At 42.5% G+C, this 13,970-nt stretch overlaps 1 protein-coding gene and 1 long non-coding RNA gene across 12 annotated transcripts in view; one reads left to right on the top strand and one right to left on the bottom strand.

The window, feature by feature from the left end:
• The first annotated feature begins 258 nt into the window (after positions 1-258).
• LOC147375806 (uncharacterized) lies at positions 259-13,714 on the top strand. The gene is made up of 2 exons (XR_015160505.1): positions 259-394; positions 9,435-13,714. It is a non-coding gene; the product is annotated as an uncharacterized LOC147375806 (long non-coding RNA).
• Positions 1,987-13,970, bottom strand: part of RPAP2 (RNA polymerase II associated protein 2) — a 129,538-nt gene continuing 117,554 nt past the window's right edge. For 3 of the 11 annotated variants that reach the window (XR_015160483.1, XM_086391137.1, XM_086391147.1), the window contains one exon: positions 1,987-4,629. Coding sequence is in view for 2 of the 11 variants with exons in the window: in XM_086391156.1 (XP_086247282.1) it covers positions 4,626-4,629 (4 nt within the window). In the remaining 9 variants the exon portion in view is untranslated. The remainder of the gene's footprint in view (positions 4,630-13,970) is intronic. The other 8 variants (XR_015160492.1, XR_015160490.1, XR_015160480.1 and 5 more) reach the window with 4 other exon arrangements.

Raw genomic sequence — 13,970 nt, 5'->3', positions numbered from 1 at the left:
CCGGGATTTTCAGAAGCTCCACTTGATCTGCAGGAGCCAGAGGAAAGTAAACATCTCGGTCAGGCAGGTACCCCACCCACCATTTTATTTTCCTAAATCACTCCTTTAGCTAATATTTCTGGGACAGACACGCGACGCATCTGGCTCCAACCAAATATTTTCAGTCACTCGGATTCCAAGGTAAATATTTGCCAGTTCGATTGCAGTAGCATTGGTAGCCAGAAGCAGGGAACTATTAATCAACTTTCAATCAGGGCCACGGCAGCTGTAGGGGTGTCGTGGCCCCGCCTATTCCCGTGAGCCCCTGCGCGGGCCCCGCCCCAACGTTTCCGGTCCTGAGTGTTTGTGCCTGAGCGTTTCTGAGGCCTGTGAAGGCAAAGCCCAGAGAAGAAAGGTAACTGGTGTGCTAAGTTGCCTCCCTCTGCGAGAATGTTTCTTTTTCAGCAGGTGTTGTGTTTTACTTACTCTCCACGACATGTCACCTTGTCATATGTTGGCTGTGGCTATTTGCAAGTGTTGAGACACACCAGGGAAGGGTTAGGAAGCCTCTGAGGACGCGTGATGATGGAAGGGATTTGAGGTGGAAGGCCAGGGAGAAGCCTCCTAAAGCTTGTTCCTATTATTTAAATTGCTACCTTAAGAGACTATTAACATTGGCCCATGGCTTTTTAAAAAAAATTATTTATTAATTTTAATTGGAGGCTTATTACTTTACAATATTGTAGTGGTTTTTGCCATACGTTGACATGAATCAGCCGTGGGTGTACATGTGTTCCCCATCCTGACCCTCCCTCCCACCTCCCTCCCCATCCCATCCCTCAGGGTCATCCCAGTGCAGCAGCCCTGAGTGCCCTGTCTCATGCATCAAACCTGGACTGGCGATCTGTTTCACATGTGATAATATACATGTTTCAGTGCTATTCGGCTTTTGAGCGAAGTGAATAAACAGGGATTTGTGTCTTACCAAGTCATTTGCACTTCGGTGAGAAAGTCTTTTCTCAAAGGGGTGCATTTAATGCAGGAAGAATAATGAAGGAGAAATGAGGAGTCGGGAAAATGGGGGGGAGTAGGATGGATGGCAATGGCACCCCACTCCAGTACTCTTGCCTGGAAAATCCCATGGACAGAGGAGCCTGGTAGGCTGCAGCCCATGGGGTCGCGAAGAGTTGGACACGACTGCGGGACTTCACTTTCACTTTCATGCATTGGAGAAGGAAATGGCAACCCACTCCAGTGTTCTTGCCTGGAGAATCCCAGGGACGGGGGAGCCTAGTGGGCTGCCGTCTATGGGGTCGCACAGAGTGGGACACGACTGAAGTGACTTAGCAGCAGCAGCAGCAGGATGGATGGATATTAGACGCAGACTTCCTCCCTCGTTCTGTGGCAGGGCTTCTTAATCTTTTGGGGGTCTTTTGCGACTGTGAAGACTAAGGCCTGTTTGCTGTGTTCCCACTGTGTTCATCCCAAAGGGGCTCCCCCAGGAGTGTGTGGGGGGCTTTTCCTGCCATCCCTGTGGCACAGGTTGGCGGTGCCCTGTTGTGTCCTGCCCCTGCCTCAAGGCAGTGTCTCTGGCCTGAGACTTACTGCACACAGGAGCCTGCCTTGGAGCACACCCTCACTTCTTCACGTGATGCCAATTTATTAACAACAAACCAATTAAATGGAAAAAAAAATCTTTTCCTCAGGGAAAGGTTTGTGAACACAGTGTCTTGACTATAATCTGAGGAAATTCGTGTATCCTCAAAACCCATCCCTCCCCCAGATTCCCTTTCGGGAGCCTTCCACCTCAGGCCAGGAAACCTGGGGTTTTTAGGTATAGTATGCCCTGGGCCTGAGGGTAGGGATATTCCTTGTCTTGCCCAGGGCAACACTAGGGTGTAAAGAGTAAGACATTCCCCATAAGTGCAAAATTTAAGGGGACATCAAAAAGATCAGAAATCAAGATAATGTTTTAATGCAGTATTATAAACAAATGTGCAAACTATGGCTGTGGCTAGTCACCTTCTTTTGTAAACAAAATTTTATTGTAACCAGAGTTCCAGTTGGATGAGATGGGTGAGGCAGGTTTGCACAAGTGCAGAGTCCAATTCTGTCTTTATTTAGAATTTTGATATTGTGTATTTTGTTCATGGATTTTTAATTTTTTAGATAGTGCATTAAAAATATTATGTTTTGAATGCTGAGTGTTTTGTGTTCCCCCTTTAAGTTGGCACCTGACACTAGTACCCCCTCTGCCTTACCCTAGCCCCAGCCCTGCTGTGTCCAACATACTCTTCAATTAAAAACCATATGTGAGTGAATACTTACTGTGTGCTAGGCCCTTGTGGCCTCACATTTACAGACAGCAGGGATAGTGGGAAAAACTCTGACCTGTTAAGAAGGTTGAGGTCTAGTCTTGGCTCTGTACATATTGCTAGATGACCTTGGCCAGGTCATTTAACTTTTCTGAGCCTCCTGTTATCTGCAGAATGAGAAGATGAGACTGGATACATTCCAGTTTTGGCAGTCTATGTTTCTGTGACTTTGAAAGAGGCAACTAAGCCATATTATTCCCTAGAGAACATCCCTCAATGAGCACCCAATTCCACATCTCAGCCTTCCAGGATTCCCTTGTTTGACCTCCTTAATGAAAGGACTATATACTACAGCATTTCATTTGCCTTAGTGTGAGGGCCGTGACTATCAAATGTCTCCTAAATTTGGTTACTGATTGCCAGAATCAAAGATTTTGAGAGCGGAAGAAAGTAAGGTACAGAGTAATTTTGTTTTAAGGAAAATGAGGCTCAGACAGGTGAAGTCAGTTGACCAAGGTGGCGCAAGTGTTAGAACCAAAACCCCATTCTCTGACTGCCATCCAGTTTTCTTTCCACTTCACCGTGATGAGATATGATGCTTAACTTGCTGTTTCCCTCCAGAGAATTTCCTAAAATTACTTTGAATATTCTCTCACGATGGTCTCTCCAACTCCTGTGTTTTGCTGGTTTCCTTGTTACGATGTTGCTCCCCAAACAACTCTGGAATTCACCCACTTCTGAGGGATTGGGAACCAGAATTCTTCATCAGTGCCTTACCCTCACGACCTTTTCTCTCCCAACCCCATCTTGGGTGATTTAACTTCTATGGGGATTTTTAAAAAACTGATACAAGGTATATAATCTTAGAAAGTGAATTTCCTCCTTCTTTCTTTTGAAAGATATTTTTAAATATGGAAGAGAACAAATGATGCATAACAACTCTATCGGGAAGGTACTATTATTATTCCTGTTTTACTGATAAAGAAACTGGGGGCATAAAAGGATTAAGTAATATGCCCAATGTCTTTCAGCTAAGTATCAGAAAGTGAAAGTGAAGTCGCTCAGTCATGTCTGACCCTTTGCGACCCCATGGACTGTAGCCTACCAGGCTCCTCCATCCGTGGGATTCTCTAGGCAAGAGTACTGGAATGGGTTGCCATTTCCTTCTCCAGGAGATCTTCCCAACCCAGGGATTGAACCAGGGTCTCCCGCATTGCAGGCAGACGCTTTACCATCTGAGCCACCAGGGAAGACTCAAATCTAGACATCCTGCCTCCTGGGTCTGTGTTTTTAACCAGCACAATGTGTGGCCTCTCTTATGGGCCATATCACCTCAGCTTGGACAGTTCCTATAATGAGAAGCTTCTAGGGGATCTCCATTTTGTTGGTTGGCAGCTTCACCAGTAAGAATGTCTTTTTATTCATTGGTACAAGCTATAGGCAGTTGTCCAAAATTGTTTTCTATTGTCTAAATAAGAAAAAAGGTTAAAAGGAGATTGAGCAACAAAAAGAATAAAATCCCTCAGTCTACTCTGTCTCCACCAAACATTCCTGACCCACTTCCAGTTCTGTGGGCTTCCTGAAAAGACAAAGTTCCCTCTTTCAGTTTTGTGTCTTTTGAAAGTAAAATCCCCACTCTGTGTATAAACACATAAATACATTGTTCCAGGAAAGATTTAAGGTAGCACACATGGATTATAAAATACAGTTAAGTAGCATAAATTCAAAGTGTATGACATGATCTAGTAATTTCACTTTTAGGTATTCATGCTTCAGAAATAGTTACAGGAGCTTACAAGGATAAATATTCAAGGATTTTTGTCGTATCATTTTTGTAGTTCTGCAAAAAGTGGTAGGCAATTTAAATATACATCAGTGAGAAAATGGGTAAATAAATAAATAATGGTGTACCTTTACTTTGAACTACTTTGTAACTTCAAACAATTTTGTAACTTCAAACAAAAGATAGTTCTTCCTGTACCAACATAGAAAGGTGTTAGTGCGGAATTTAGAAAGTAATTTTTAAAGCTATATTTGTCAAAAAGAATATATGGTGTACACTGAAAAAGGGTTTTAGGCATATACTCCAAATGATTAACCATGGTTACCCCCAGGGATAGAAGTGGTGATAGCAAAGGGTGAAAAAACTTTCAGTCAATCAAGATCACCCCTTATAATTTAGACTCAAAGGGCAAGGGTTTTTTGAGCAGCTTGGCTTAGGTCCAATACATCCTGAGTGTTCAGCTAATGTTTGTTGAATTGATTAAGAAGCTGGATCTTATCTTCAGTATATAGTTATAATTTAAAGATTATTGCTGACACAGTAAATAATCATCTGAAAGAAAAAAGAGATTCCAAGTTAGACTCCACCAAAAAAATATCAAAATTGCTTCTCTGCTATTCAGACTACTTGTAACTATTTTTGTATAATGCTTAAGTAAACTCCATATTTGCTCTGGAAAAAAATCATTATTGACATTTTATAAATTGGTGCTTGATGGAAATATTTTTCATCAGAAGGTACAGCAGTGAAAAAAAAACCTTTTTTTCTCATTTCAGAAGTTAATAATGTGGAAAATAATAGTGTAAAGAAAAAAAAGAACCTGTAAACCAAACCCTAAAGGTAACCACTGTGAACATTTAACTGCACTTTCCCATCTTTTTTTGTATGTTCAGCCTTTTTAAATAGACTCTTTAATTGTGATAAAATATATATAACATAAAATATACCATCTTAACCATTTTTAAGTATACAATTCAGTAGCGTTCAGTTCAGTTCAGTTCAGTTCAGTCGCTCAGTCATGTCCGACTCTTTGCAACCCCATGAATCGCAGCATGCCAGGCCTCCCTGTCCATCACCAATTCCTGGAGTTCACTCAGACTCACATCTGTGAGTGATCAAGTCAGTGATGCCATCCAGCCATCTCATCCTCTGTTGTCCCCTTCTCCTCCTGCCCCCAATCCCTCCCAGCATCAGAGTCTTTTCCAATGAGTCAACTCTTCCCATGAGGTGGCCAAAGTACTGGAGTTTCAGCTTTAGCATCATTCCTTCCAGAGAAATCCCAGGGCTGATCTCCTTGCAGTCCAAGGGACTCTCAAGAGTCTTCTCCAACACCACAGTTCAAAAGCATCAATTCTTCAGCATTCAGCCTTCTTTACAGTCCAACTCTCACATCCATACATGACCACAGGAAAAACCATAGCCTTGACTGGACGAACCTTTGTTGGCAAAGTAATGTCTCTGCTTTTGAATATGCTATCTAGGTTGGTCATAACTTTCCTTCCAAGAAGTAAGCGTCTTTAAGTACACATTATCGTGCATCCATCATGACTTTCCAACATCAGAAATTTTTCATCATCCCAAACTGAAACTCTGTATCTATTCAATAATAACTCCCCATTCTTCTCTCCCCCAGATACTAATAACCACTAGACTACTTTCTGTCTCTGTGAATTTAACTACTTTAATTACCTCATTGGAGAAGGAAATGGCAACCCACTTCCAGTATCCTTGCCTGGAGAATCCCATGGAGGGAGAAGCCTGGTGGGCTATAACCCATGGTGTCGCAAAGACTTGGACAAGACTGAGTGACTGAACACAGTTACCTCATACAAGTGAAATCACGGAATATTTGTCTTTTTGTTTCTGGCTTATTTATTTCTGGCTGTGTTTTTAAGATTCATCCATGTTGTATTATGTATCAGAATTTCATTATTTTGAGGCTGAACAAAAACCTTTTGTATACATGTGCATTTTGTTTATTCATTCATCAAAGGACATTTGAGTTATTTCCACCTTTTGGCTATTGTGAATAATATTGTTATGAACATTGGTTTAGAAATATCTGTTTGAATTCCTGATTTCAGTTCCTTGGGTATATATCCAAAAAGACTGTTGCTGAATCATATGCTAATTCTATGGTTAATTTCTTATGGACCACACACTGTTTTTGACAGCAGCTACATCATTTTACATTCCCACTAGCAGTGCATAAGGGTTCCAAATTTGCCAACACTTTGTTTTTTTACCTTTTAAAAAAATAATAATAGTCTCCATCCTAATGGGTGTGAACTGGAATCTCACTGTGGTTTTGATTTGCATTTCCCTAGTGGTACTGAGCACCTTTTCATGTGTCTGTTGGCTGTTAGTGTATATTCTTTGGAGAAATGTCTATTCCTGTCCTTTGTACACTTTTTAATTGGGTTATATTTGTTTTTGCATTGTATGAGTTTTTATATATTCTTAATATCAGTCCCTTATGAGATATATGATTTGGACTCCTTTCAGTCCAAGGAGTGATTCCAAAAAACACAAACTATATAATATGAGGATTCTGCTTGTTTTCTAACAATCTTGAATTTGCTGATACTTCCCCTTCAAGGTGAGTACTAATGATTATACTAGTCAGATAGGAAAGTCTGATACCATATGAGACAGGGATATCTTGTAATCATCTACCTGTCAGAGACTCTTTATAAATAATCAGACACTAGGACAAGTTTTGCACTCACTCATTGAGGAACTGAACAAGCACCAGCAGTCCTGGGAACAGCTGGCTGTGTATTTTGGTTCAATGTGTTAGTGATCTTTTAACATTTCATCATTTTGGCTGATAAAGTATCTTTTCCTTAGACTCTTTTTCATTTTATTGGCTTCACTCATTTCCTTTATTTTGATTTATTTTTTAATAATGATTACAATGAAGATGTACAACTGCATGAGACCAAACTAGAAGAGATGGGCTTACATTAGCCAGTACATTAGTATGGTCCTTAGTGGGTGTACTTAGTCTGGGTCAGGTCTTCTGGATATTATTTGGATATGCATTGGACGGATCCAGGCCACATATTTCTCTTTAGCTGTAGCTAATAAATTAACTGACAGTGGGGTCAATTCCTGTTCCTCTGTGGCAGCTGGGCCCTCCCTTGGAGCCTCTTTACAATCCCTTCACTTATTGTTAATTGATTTCCTAATTCCCCACAGCAGCTGTTGTAAGTAAACCTCTTCCATTCTCCTCCATCCCCTTAATCTTCTCCCTGCTCTCCACACACCGAGTGGCAGGTGATTGTGCCTCCGTGATCACTTCTCTTTTGCATTGCCTTTGGGTCCTCTGTCATCCTCACCTCATGTCCCTTGGGCCTTTATCCCTGTGTACCCCCTCATCTTTCAGGGTCTATCTCCTTCTCCCTCTCCCCTAGCTTCAATCTTGCCTCTTCTTTTTCTTTCAACTGTAAGTGAGCTAAAATATTCTCCAGCCTAGAGAAGCCTAAGCATATTTGCTTTGAAGTTAATTTATTTCTCCTTTTACTATGGGCAAGCTCTTTTTATTTCCATTATAAAAGTAATAAAGTAGTAGAAAAATTGGGAAGTACAAATAATGGAACATATTTCTAACATCCATAATCACACTTCTGAAAAGTAATCATCAGTGTTGACATTTGGGTTTGTATCCTCCCAGTATTATTTCTATGCACTTATAATAGTCATTTATGTCAACATTGAAAGCATTCTGGGTATTCTGTTTTGTAAGTTGACATTTCTGTCAATGAGTATTCTATGTTATTTTTTAATTACTGTATGAAAATTTCCATTCTATGGATGCATTGTAATTTAGCCATTTTAAACCATAATCATGGGGTTATTTCCCATTATTTGCTATAATTAACATTACAACCTTTACAAATAAGTCTTTTCACATGTTCCCATTTTTTTCTTTAGTATAAATTTCTGAAGGGAAGTTCCCGAGTGTGTATTTATTGCAAAATATAAACATTTTTGAAAGAGTAGTGTACTGTCATTCTTTCAACTTTTAACTCCCATTCACTAACTTCCAGGCAATCCTGGTCCTTCCACCATCACTGAAGCTGCTCTGTCAGAGGTTAAGGTCAACATCAATTACTAATCACAAGTCTTCCCAGACTTTATCCAACCTAATCTCTTTGCAGCAACTACCCCTTTTTGTCATTTTCGTTTAAAAATGTTTTCCTCTTCTATTTCACCGGAGTCCTTTAACTTCTCTGGTAACACATTTTTCCTGGTTCCTTTTCTTCTGCCTGATCTTTTACTTTACCCGTACCCTAGATTTTCAACTGTTGAGGTCCTGCCACTGCCACGTAGCTCTCAGCATAAATCTGACCTGATGTGGGGTCTGCTGGCCTCTCCATCCTCACATTTCACCACTCTTCCCCAACAGCTTGCTCTCCCCATCCTTACACATACTTTATGTACCAGTCATTCTGAACTAATTGTTTTTACTATGCCTTTGATCATGTTGTTCTCTGTGCTTAGAAATTCCTTCTCTCCTTCTTCACTTGATGAAGTTCTGCTTATCCTTCAAAATTCACCTCTTTTAGGAAGCTCCTTGACAGCCCCCCACCCCACACTGTTTAATATGTCTTTGTCCCTTGGCCTGGCTGACTAAGTATATACTCTATATATATACTTATATATAGTATAAGTTTTTCTATACTCTCAGGTTTGTGTTTCTTTTCTTGTGCTGTGTTATAACTGTCTGTCTCCTCCTATAAGCTGTGAATTCCTGGAGGGCAGGAATTGTGACTTCGAGGATTATATCCCTACGGTATAGCATGATACTTGTCATCTAGTAGACACTTATACAAAACATCTTCCGTCCCTTAATCAAATCATACTCTGATCTTCCTCTGGGACCCTCTCCATTGCCTTACTCCTGAGCTGTAGGTTTGAGTGGGACTGACCTAATCCCTGCTGAAGGGGTTGATCCTTATTGACCACAGTCCCCAATTATAAGCATACTTTAAAATAAATAAATAAATAAAGCTTTATTTTTGTTCTGTAATAGCTGTTGGAAGATGTGTTTCTTTTCCCCTACATATTATAGGGTAAAGATTTAAGGTAGAATTGTTTATCCATTTTGCTAGCATGACAGGGTGGGTTAGAACTGCTTGACTGTGTTTAGAAGGTGAAGCTGACATCCTGGATTACAGAGCAGAGAGAGTGAACCAGTTTATGCATGCATGTATGTATGTATGATTATTATTTAACAATCATGTGTGTTATGTTTCTTAACACAGTACCAGGTGCTGTTCTACATGCTTTATAAATATTAACTCATTTAATCATCATATCAGTCTTATGAAGTACTTATTCTTATTTTACAGCAGAGAAAGGCAATATACAGAAAGGCTGCTGCTGCTGCTGCTGCTGCTAAGTCCCTTCAGTCGTGTCCGACTCTTTGCGACCCCAGAAACAGCAGCCCACCAGGCTCCCCTGTCCCTGGGATTCTCCAGGCAAGAACACTGGAGTGAGTTGCCATTTCCTTCTCCAATGCATGAAAGTGAAAAGTGAAAGTGAAGCCTCTCAGTCGTGCCCGACTTTTATCGACCTCATGGACTGCAGCCTACCAGGCTCCTCCGTCCATGGGATTTGCCAGGCAAGAGTACTGGAGTGGGTTGCCGGTGCCTTCTCCCACAGAAAGGCTACTACTACTACCACTACTACTACTAAGTCATTTCGGTCATGTCCGACTCTGTGCGACCCCATAGACGGCAGCCCACCAGGCTCCCCCGTTCCTGGGATTCTCCAGGCAAGAACACTGGATTGAGTTGCCATTTCCTTCTCCAATGCATGAAAGTGAAAAGTGAAAGTGAAGCCTCTCAGTCATGCCCGACTTTTAGCGACCCCATGGACTGCAGCCTACCAGGCTCCTCTGCCCATGGGATTTTCCAGGCAACAGTACTGGAGTGGGGTGCCACTGCCTTCTCCAACAGAAAGGCTAGATAAAGTCTATTTGCCTGAGGCAGTACAACTCATAAGTAGGGATTTGAAGCTGGGCATAGTCACCCCTCTTATGCTGTCCCGCATTGGACACTGACACAAAAGAAGGGCTTAAAGAGCAGGGCTTTCTCTGAAGTCAGACATCAATTCAGAGTGATCTCCTTTCTTCATTGTGTTTGAAATCTACATGACTGTAGGTCCTACACTTGGATGCAGGGTAAGGGAGTCACTCTGGTGGGCTTATGCTTTCTTGCTGCCGCTGCTAAGTCGCTTCAGTCGTATCTGACTCTGTGCGACCCCATAGACGGCAGCCCACCAGGCTCCCCCGTCCCTGGGATTCTCAGGCAAGAACACTGGAGTGGGTTGCCATTTCCTTCTCCAATGCATGAAAGTGGAAAGTGAAAGTGAAGTCGCTCAGTCGTGTCCGACTCCTAGCGACCCCATGGACTGCAGCCTACCAGGCCCCTCCGTCCATGGGATTTTCTTACCCATGGCTAATTAACATTGTGATTTCTGAACAAACTTTTTACTTCAGAAAGCCAGATTTTCAAAAGGTCTCTGCCCAGGAAAAGCAAAGCAGGAGTGTGTCTCTTCATGTGGCTTATTGGATCATGGAATATAAGGGTTGGAAGGACACCTTAAAGATGATCCCTTCTGATCCTCTTAAGTTACTGATGGGAAAACGGAGGCGCATTAAGGAACTATGGCTTGCTCAGGATCAAAGGAAGAATTAGAGATGCGCCAGGACTGGTGCCTTTCCCAGGACACCCAGGTGTGTTTCATGTGCTGCACTCATGGTTTGCAGCCCATTCCATTTGAGGGGATTTTATAAAACTCAGAATGTAACAGGCCAGGCTTAGAGACAGCGCAGTGACAAGGTTTGGGTCCTGCACTACTGGGGCTAGAAAGCAAAGGGCGAAAGTCAGCTCAGATACAGCCATGAAAAGGATGGAGGCTCCATAGCCCGCCCTTCCTATCTAGGATCGTTCTGAGTGGCACCTCCCTGGAAACCCAGGGATCTTGGTGGGCATGCATGTCAAGGTCACTTTTGAGTCTTCGTCTTCCTTGACCTCTCAGAACTGTTTGACACTATTATCATCCCCCCTTCCAAACTGTTTTTCCTCTAAGGCGTTGTGACCTCTTGATTTTCTTCTTAATCCTCTAGCTGTTCCTTCTCTGACATCTTCATGAGTTCTTTCCCTGATTTTAAGGCTGGTGTCCACCCTGGACCCCCTCTTTTTCACCTGTGTTGTACTCTCGCTGGAGATAGATAGATGTCACCTGTCCCCATGGCTTTAATGATTTACATGCTGCTATTTCTCACCATCATATCTCCTTCATCTCTGTCTTTCCCTAAACATCAGGGCTGTATATTCAGGTCACCAGCTGAGCAGCTCCACTTGGATATCCGTTGGGTACCTCCGTGTCCACAAGGATAAAATTGCTCTTCTTGTCTCTATACCTCTCCTGCCCTCCTTACTGAGGTTGATTTTCACTCCTGGTCCCTTTTTCAGTACATGTACCACCACCCACACGACTCCACAGTGTTGATACTCCTGACTTTTCTTTCTCCCCATCCCCACAGCTACTTCTCTGGTTTAGCACATTGACCCCTGCAGTAGCCTTGCAACTGGTCTCCCTGCTTTGGACTTACCCCCATTCCAACTTGTTCTGTGCACTGTAGTCCAAATTAACGTTTTTCTGCATTAAAAAGTATATTTTTAAATTATAAAATTGATATGTACTTGTAACAAATAATGTAGTAGAATATAAAGTAACAACTGAAAGACTTCCTCCGTATTTGCAGCCTCAATGTAGGTGAACAGTTTGGTGTATTTCCCATCACACTCTTTTCTGTGCTTTTCCAAAACATATATTAACTGGGCATCTGCTATATGCTACTTTATTGTCCAGGAATCCAGAACTGCCCATTTCTTTGCACAAGCCAAGTTCTAGGTCCCCTCCTTGATTTTGCTCATGTCTTTCCTTTGCTCTTTTCTCAGTGTCTTTCTTGCAGTGAATACCTACTCATCCTTGGAGAGTTACTGCATGTATCATCTCCTCCTTAAATGCCCCCTGACTCTCTGGGTAGCTTCCCCTTTATCACTCTCACTGTATTATTGTGAGCTCTTTTCTGCTGCTTTCTCCCACTGGGGAAGAGATTCTTAAGGAGGAGATTGTGCATTATTCTTCATGGTATCCCCCACCCTTGGCATAAGATCTGGCATAATGCTTAATTCACATGATGGAGTGATTGTGGCTTTTATTGCTGCCTGAGTGCAAATGCCTTGGGTTGGGGAGGGAATTGTTCCCAGTGGACTGTGAACCTTTCTGATGGTCAGTTCACAGCAAGAATGGGAAACAAGATAGTGGCTAAAGAGTAAGAGAAAGGATCCAAGAGTGGGAAAAGGAGCTTGGTAGCATCAAAGGAAGGAAAGAACTGATATTTATGAAGGATCACATCTAGCACCTCTCATATGTTATTTAATCTTCTTAGCAATACTGTTCCCATTTTACAGATGAGAAAACTGAGGATCGGGGTAGAGTACTTTTCCCAAAGTTTTACAGTGAGTGAGGAGCATAGCTGGGTTTCAGACCCAGTTCTGTGTGACTTCAAAGTTGAAGCTTTCACAGACTGCATATTGGTGATCAAGTAAATACAGTATACTCAACATCTGCCACTACCCTATACCCTTCAGGAGTGCCTGGAAAAGTCTGTGTCTAGCAGCCTCTGAATAGAGACACAGAAAGGCCTTCAGCCTCTGGGGAGATATGAGTTACAGACCTAAAGTCCAGACTTTCAGACATGGTAAGCCTTTTCACTTGCATAGGCTTTGAAGTGAAAGTGCTCAGTTGTGTCCGACTCTTTGCGACCCCGTGGACTGTAGCCCACCAGGCTCTTCCATCCATGGGATTCTCCGGGCAAGAATACTAGAGTGGGTTGCCATTTCCTTCTCCAGGGGATCTTTCCAACCCAGGAATCGAACCCAAGTCTCCCACATTGCAGGCAGACGCTTTAACCTCTGAGCCACCAGGGAAGCCCTGCATAGGCTTTGAAAGGGGTGCTAAAGCTCTAGAGTTCCTGCTGCAGGGAGTTAATCTTCCAGAAAAGGCCAGCAAAGGCTCTGAGAAGCTTCACTCAGCCCAGCTTTCCTCAGATCTCCCTCAGGCAGCTGTGACTCCTTAGTTACCTCTTGGCTTCTCCCCAGTCCAGATTAGCCCTGGTTGCGTTGTCATTTCACTGTCATTCTGAGCACATCTATGGGGCAGAGTCACCTCTGGAGGCTCAGGAGTCTGGGGCCCCAGCCCGTTGATAGCTGAGTTTTAGAAATACCTTGAGATTTGGAGGGCACCAGGGAACAGGGTCAAGGGTGCTAAGGAGCTGCTGGAGTAAGGAGCTGTGTTCAGGGGCAAAGCTGATTCACAGGGGAAGCTAATCCTTCAGTCTACAGTGTTTACTGATCCTACTATTGTTTGGTCTTTGAGGGCAGGCATGCTAGGCCTGAGAGAGGCACTGATAGTAATAACAACAGCTACTTTTTATCCAGACCATCCGTATGTCAGAGGCCATACATATACCCTGTCATTTAATCTTCCAGTAACTCTGTGAGAGAGCTAGTAATAGTTGCATTTTATGGATTAGATAGTTTAAAAAAAGGAAAAACACCCTGAAGCTCAGAGAAGTTGCCCATAACCATTGAGAGAGAATTGGGATTGAACCCATATCTGTGTATCTCAAGCCAGTGGTAAACTGCCTAGAAATATAAATTTTGTCCTCATCAATACTTGGGCTACCTGATGTGAAGAGGCAACTCACTGGAAAAGACCCTGATGCTGGGAAAGATTGAAGGCAGGAAAAAGCAGTGGCAGAGGAAGAGATGGTTGGATAGCATCACTGACTCAATAGACATGAATTTGAG

The sequence above is a fragment of the Bos grunniens genome, chromosome 3, assembly GCF_055505025.1.
Source record: "Bos grunniens cultivar Pamir isolate PY7600 chromosome 3, Bosgru_T2T1.0, whole genome shotgun sequence".
NCBI lineage: Eukaryota > Metazoa > Chordata > Mammalia > Artiodactyla > Bovidae > Bos > Bos grunniens.
Note: the sequence above shows the minus strand (reverse complement) of the source record. Positions and strands in the feature narration are given on the sequence as shown.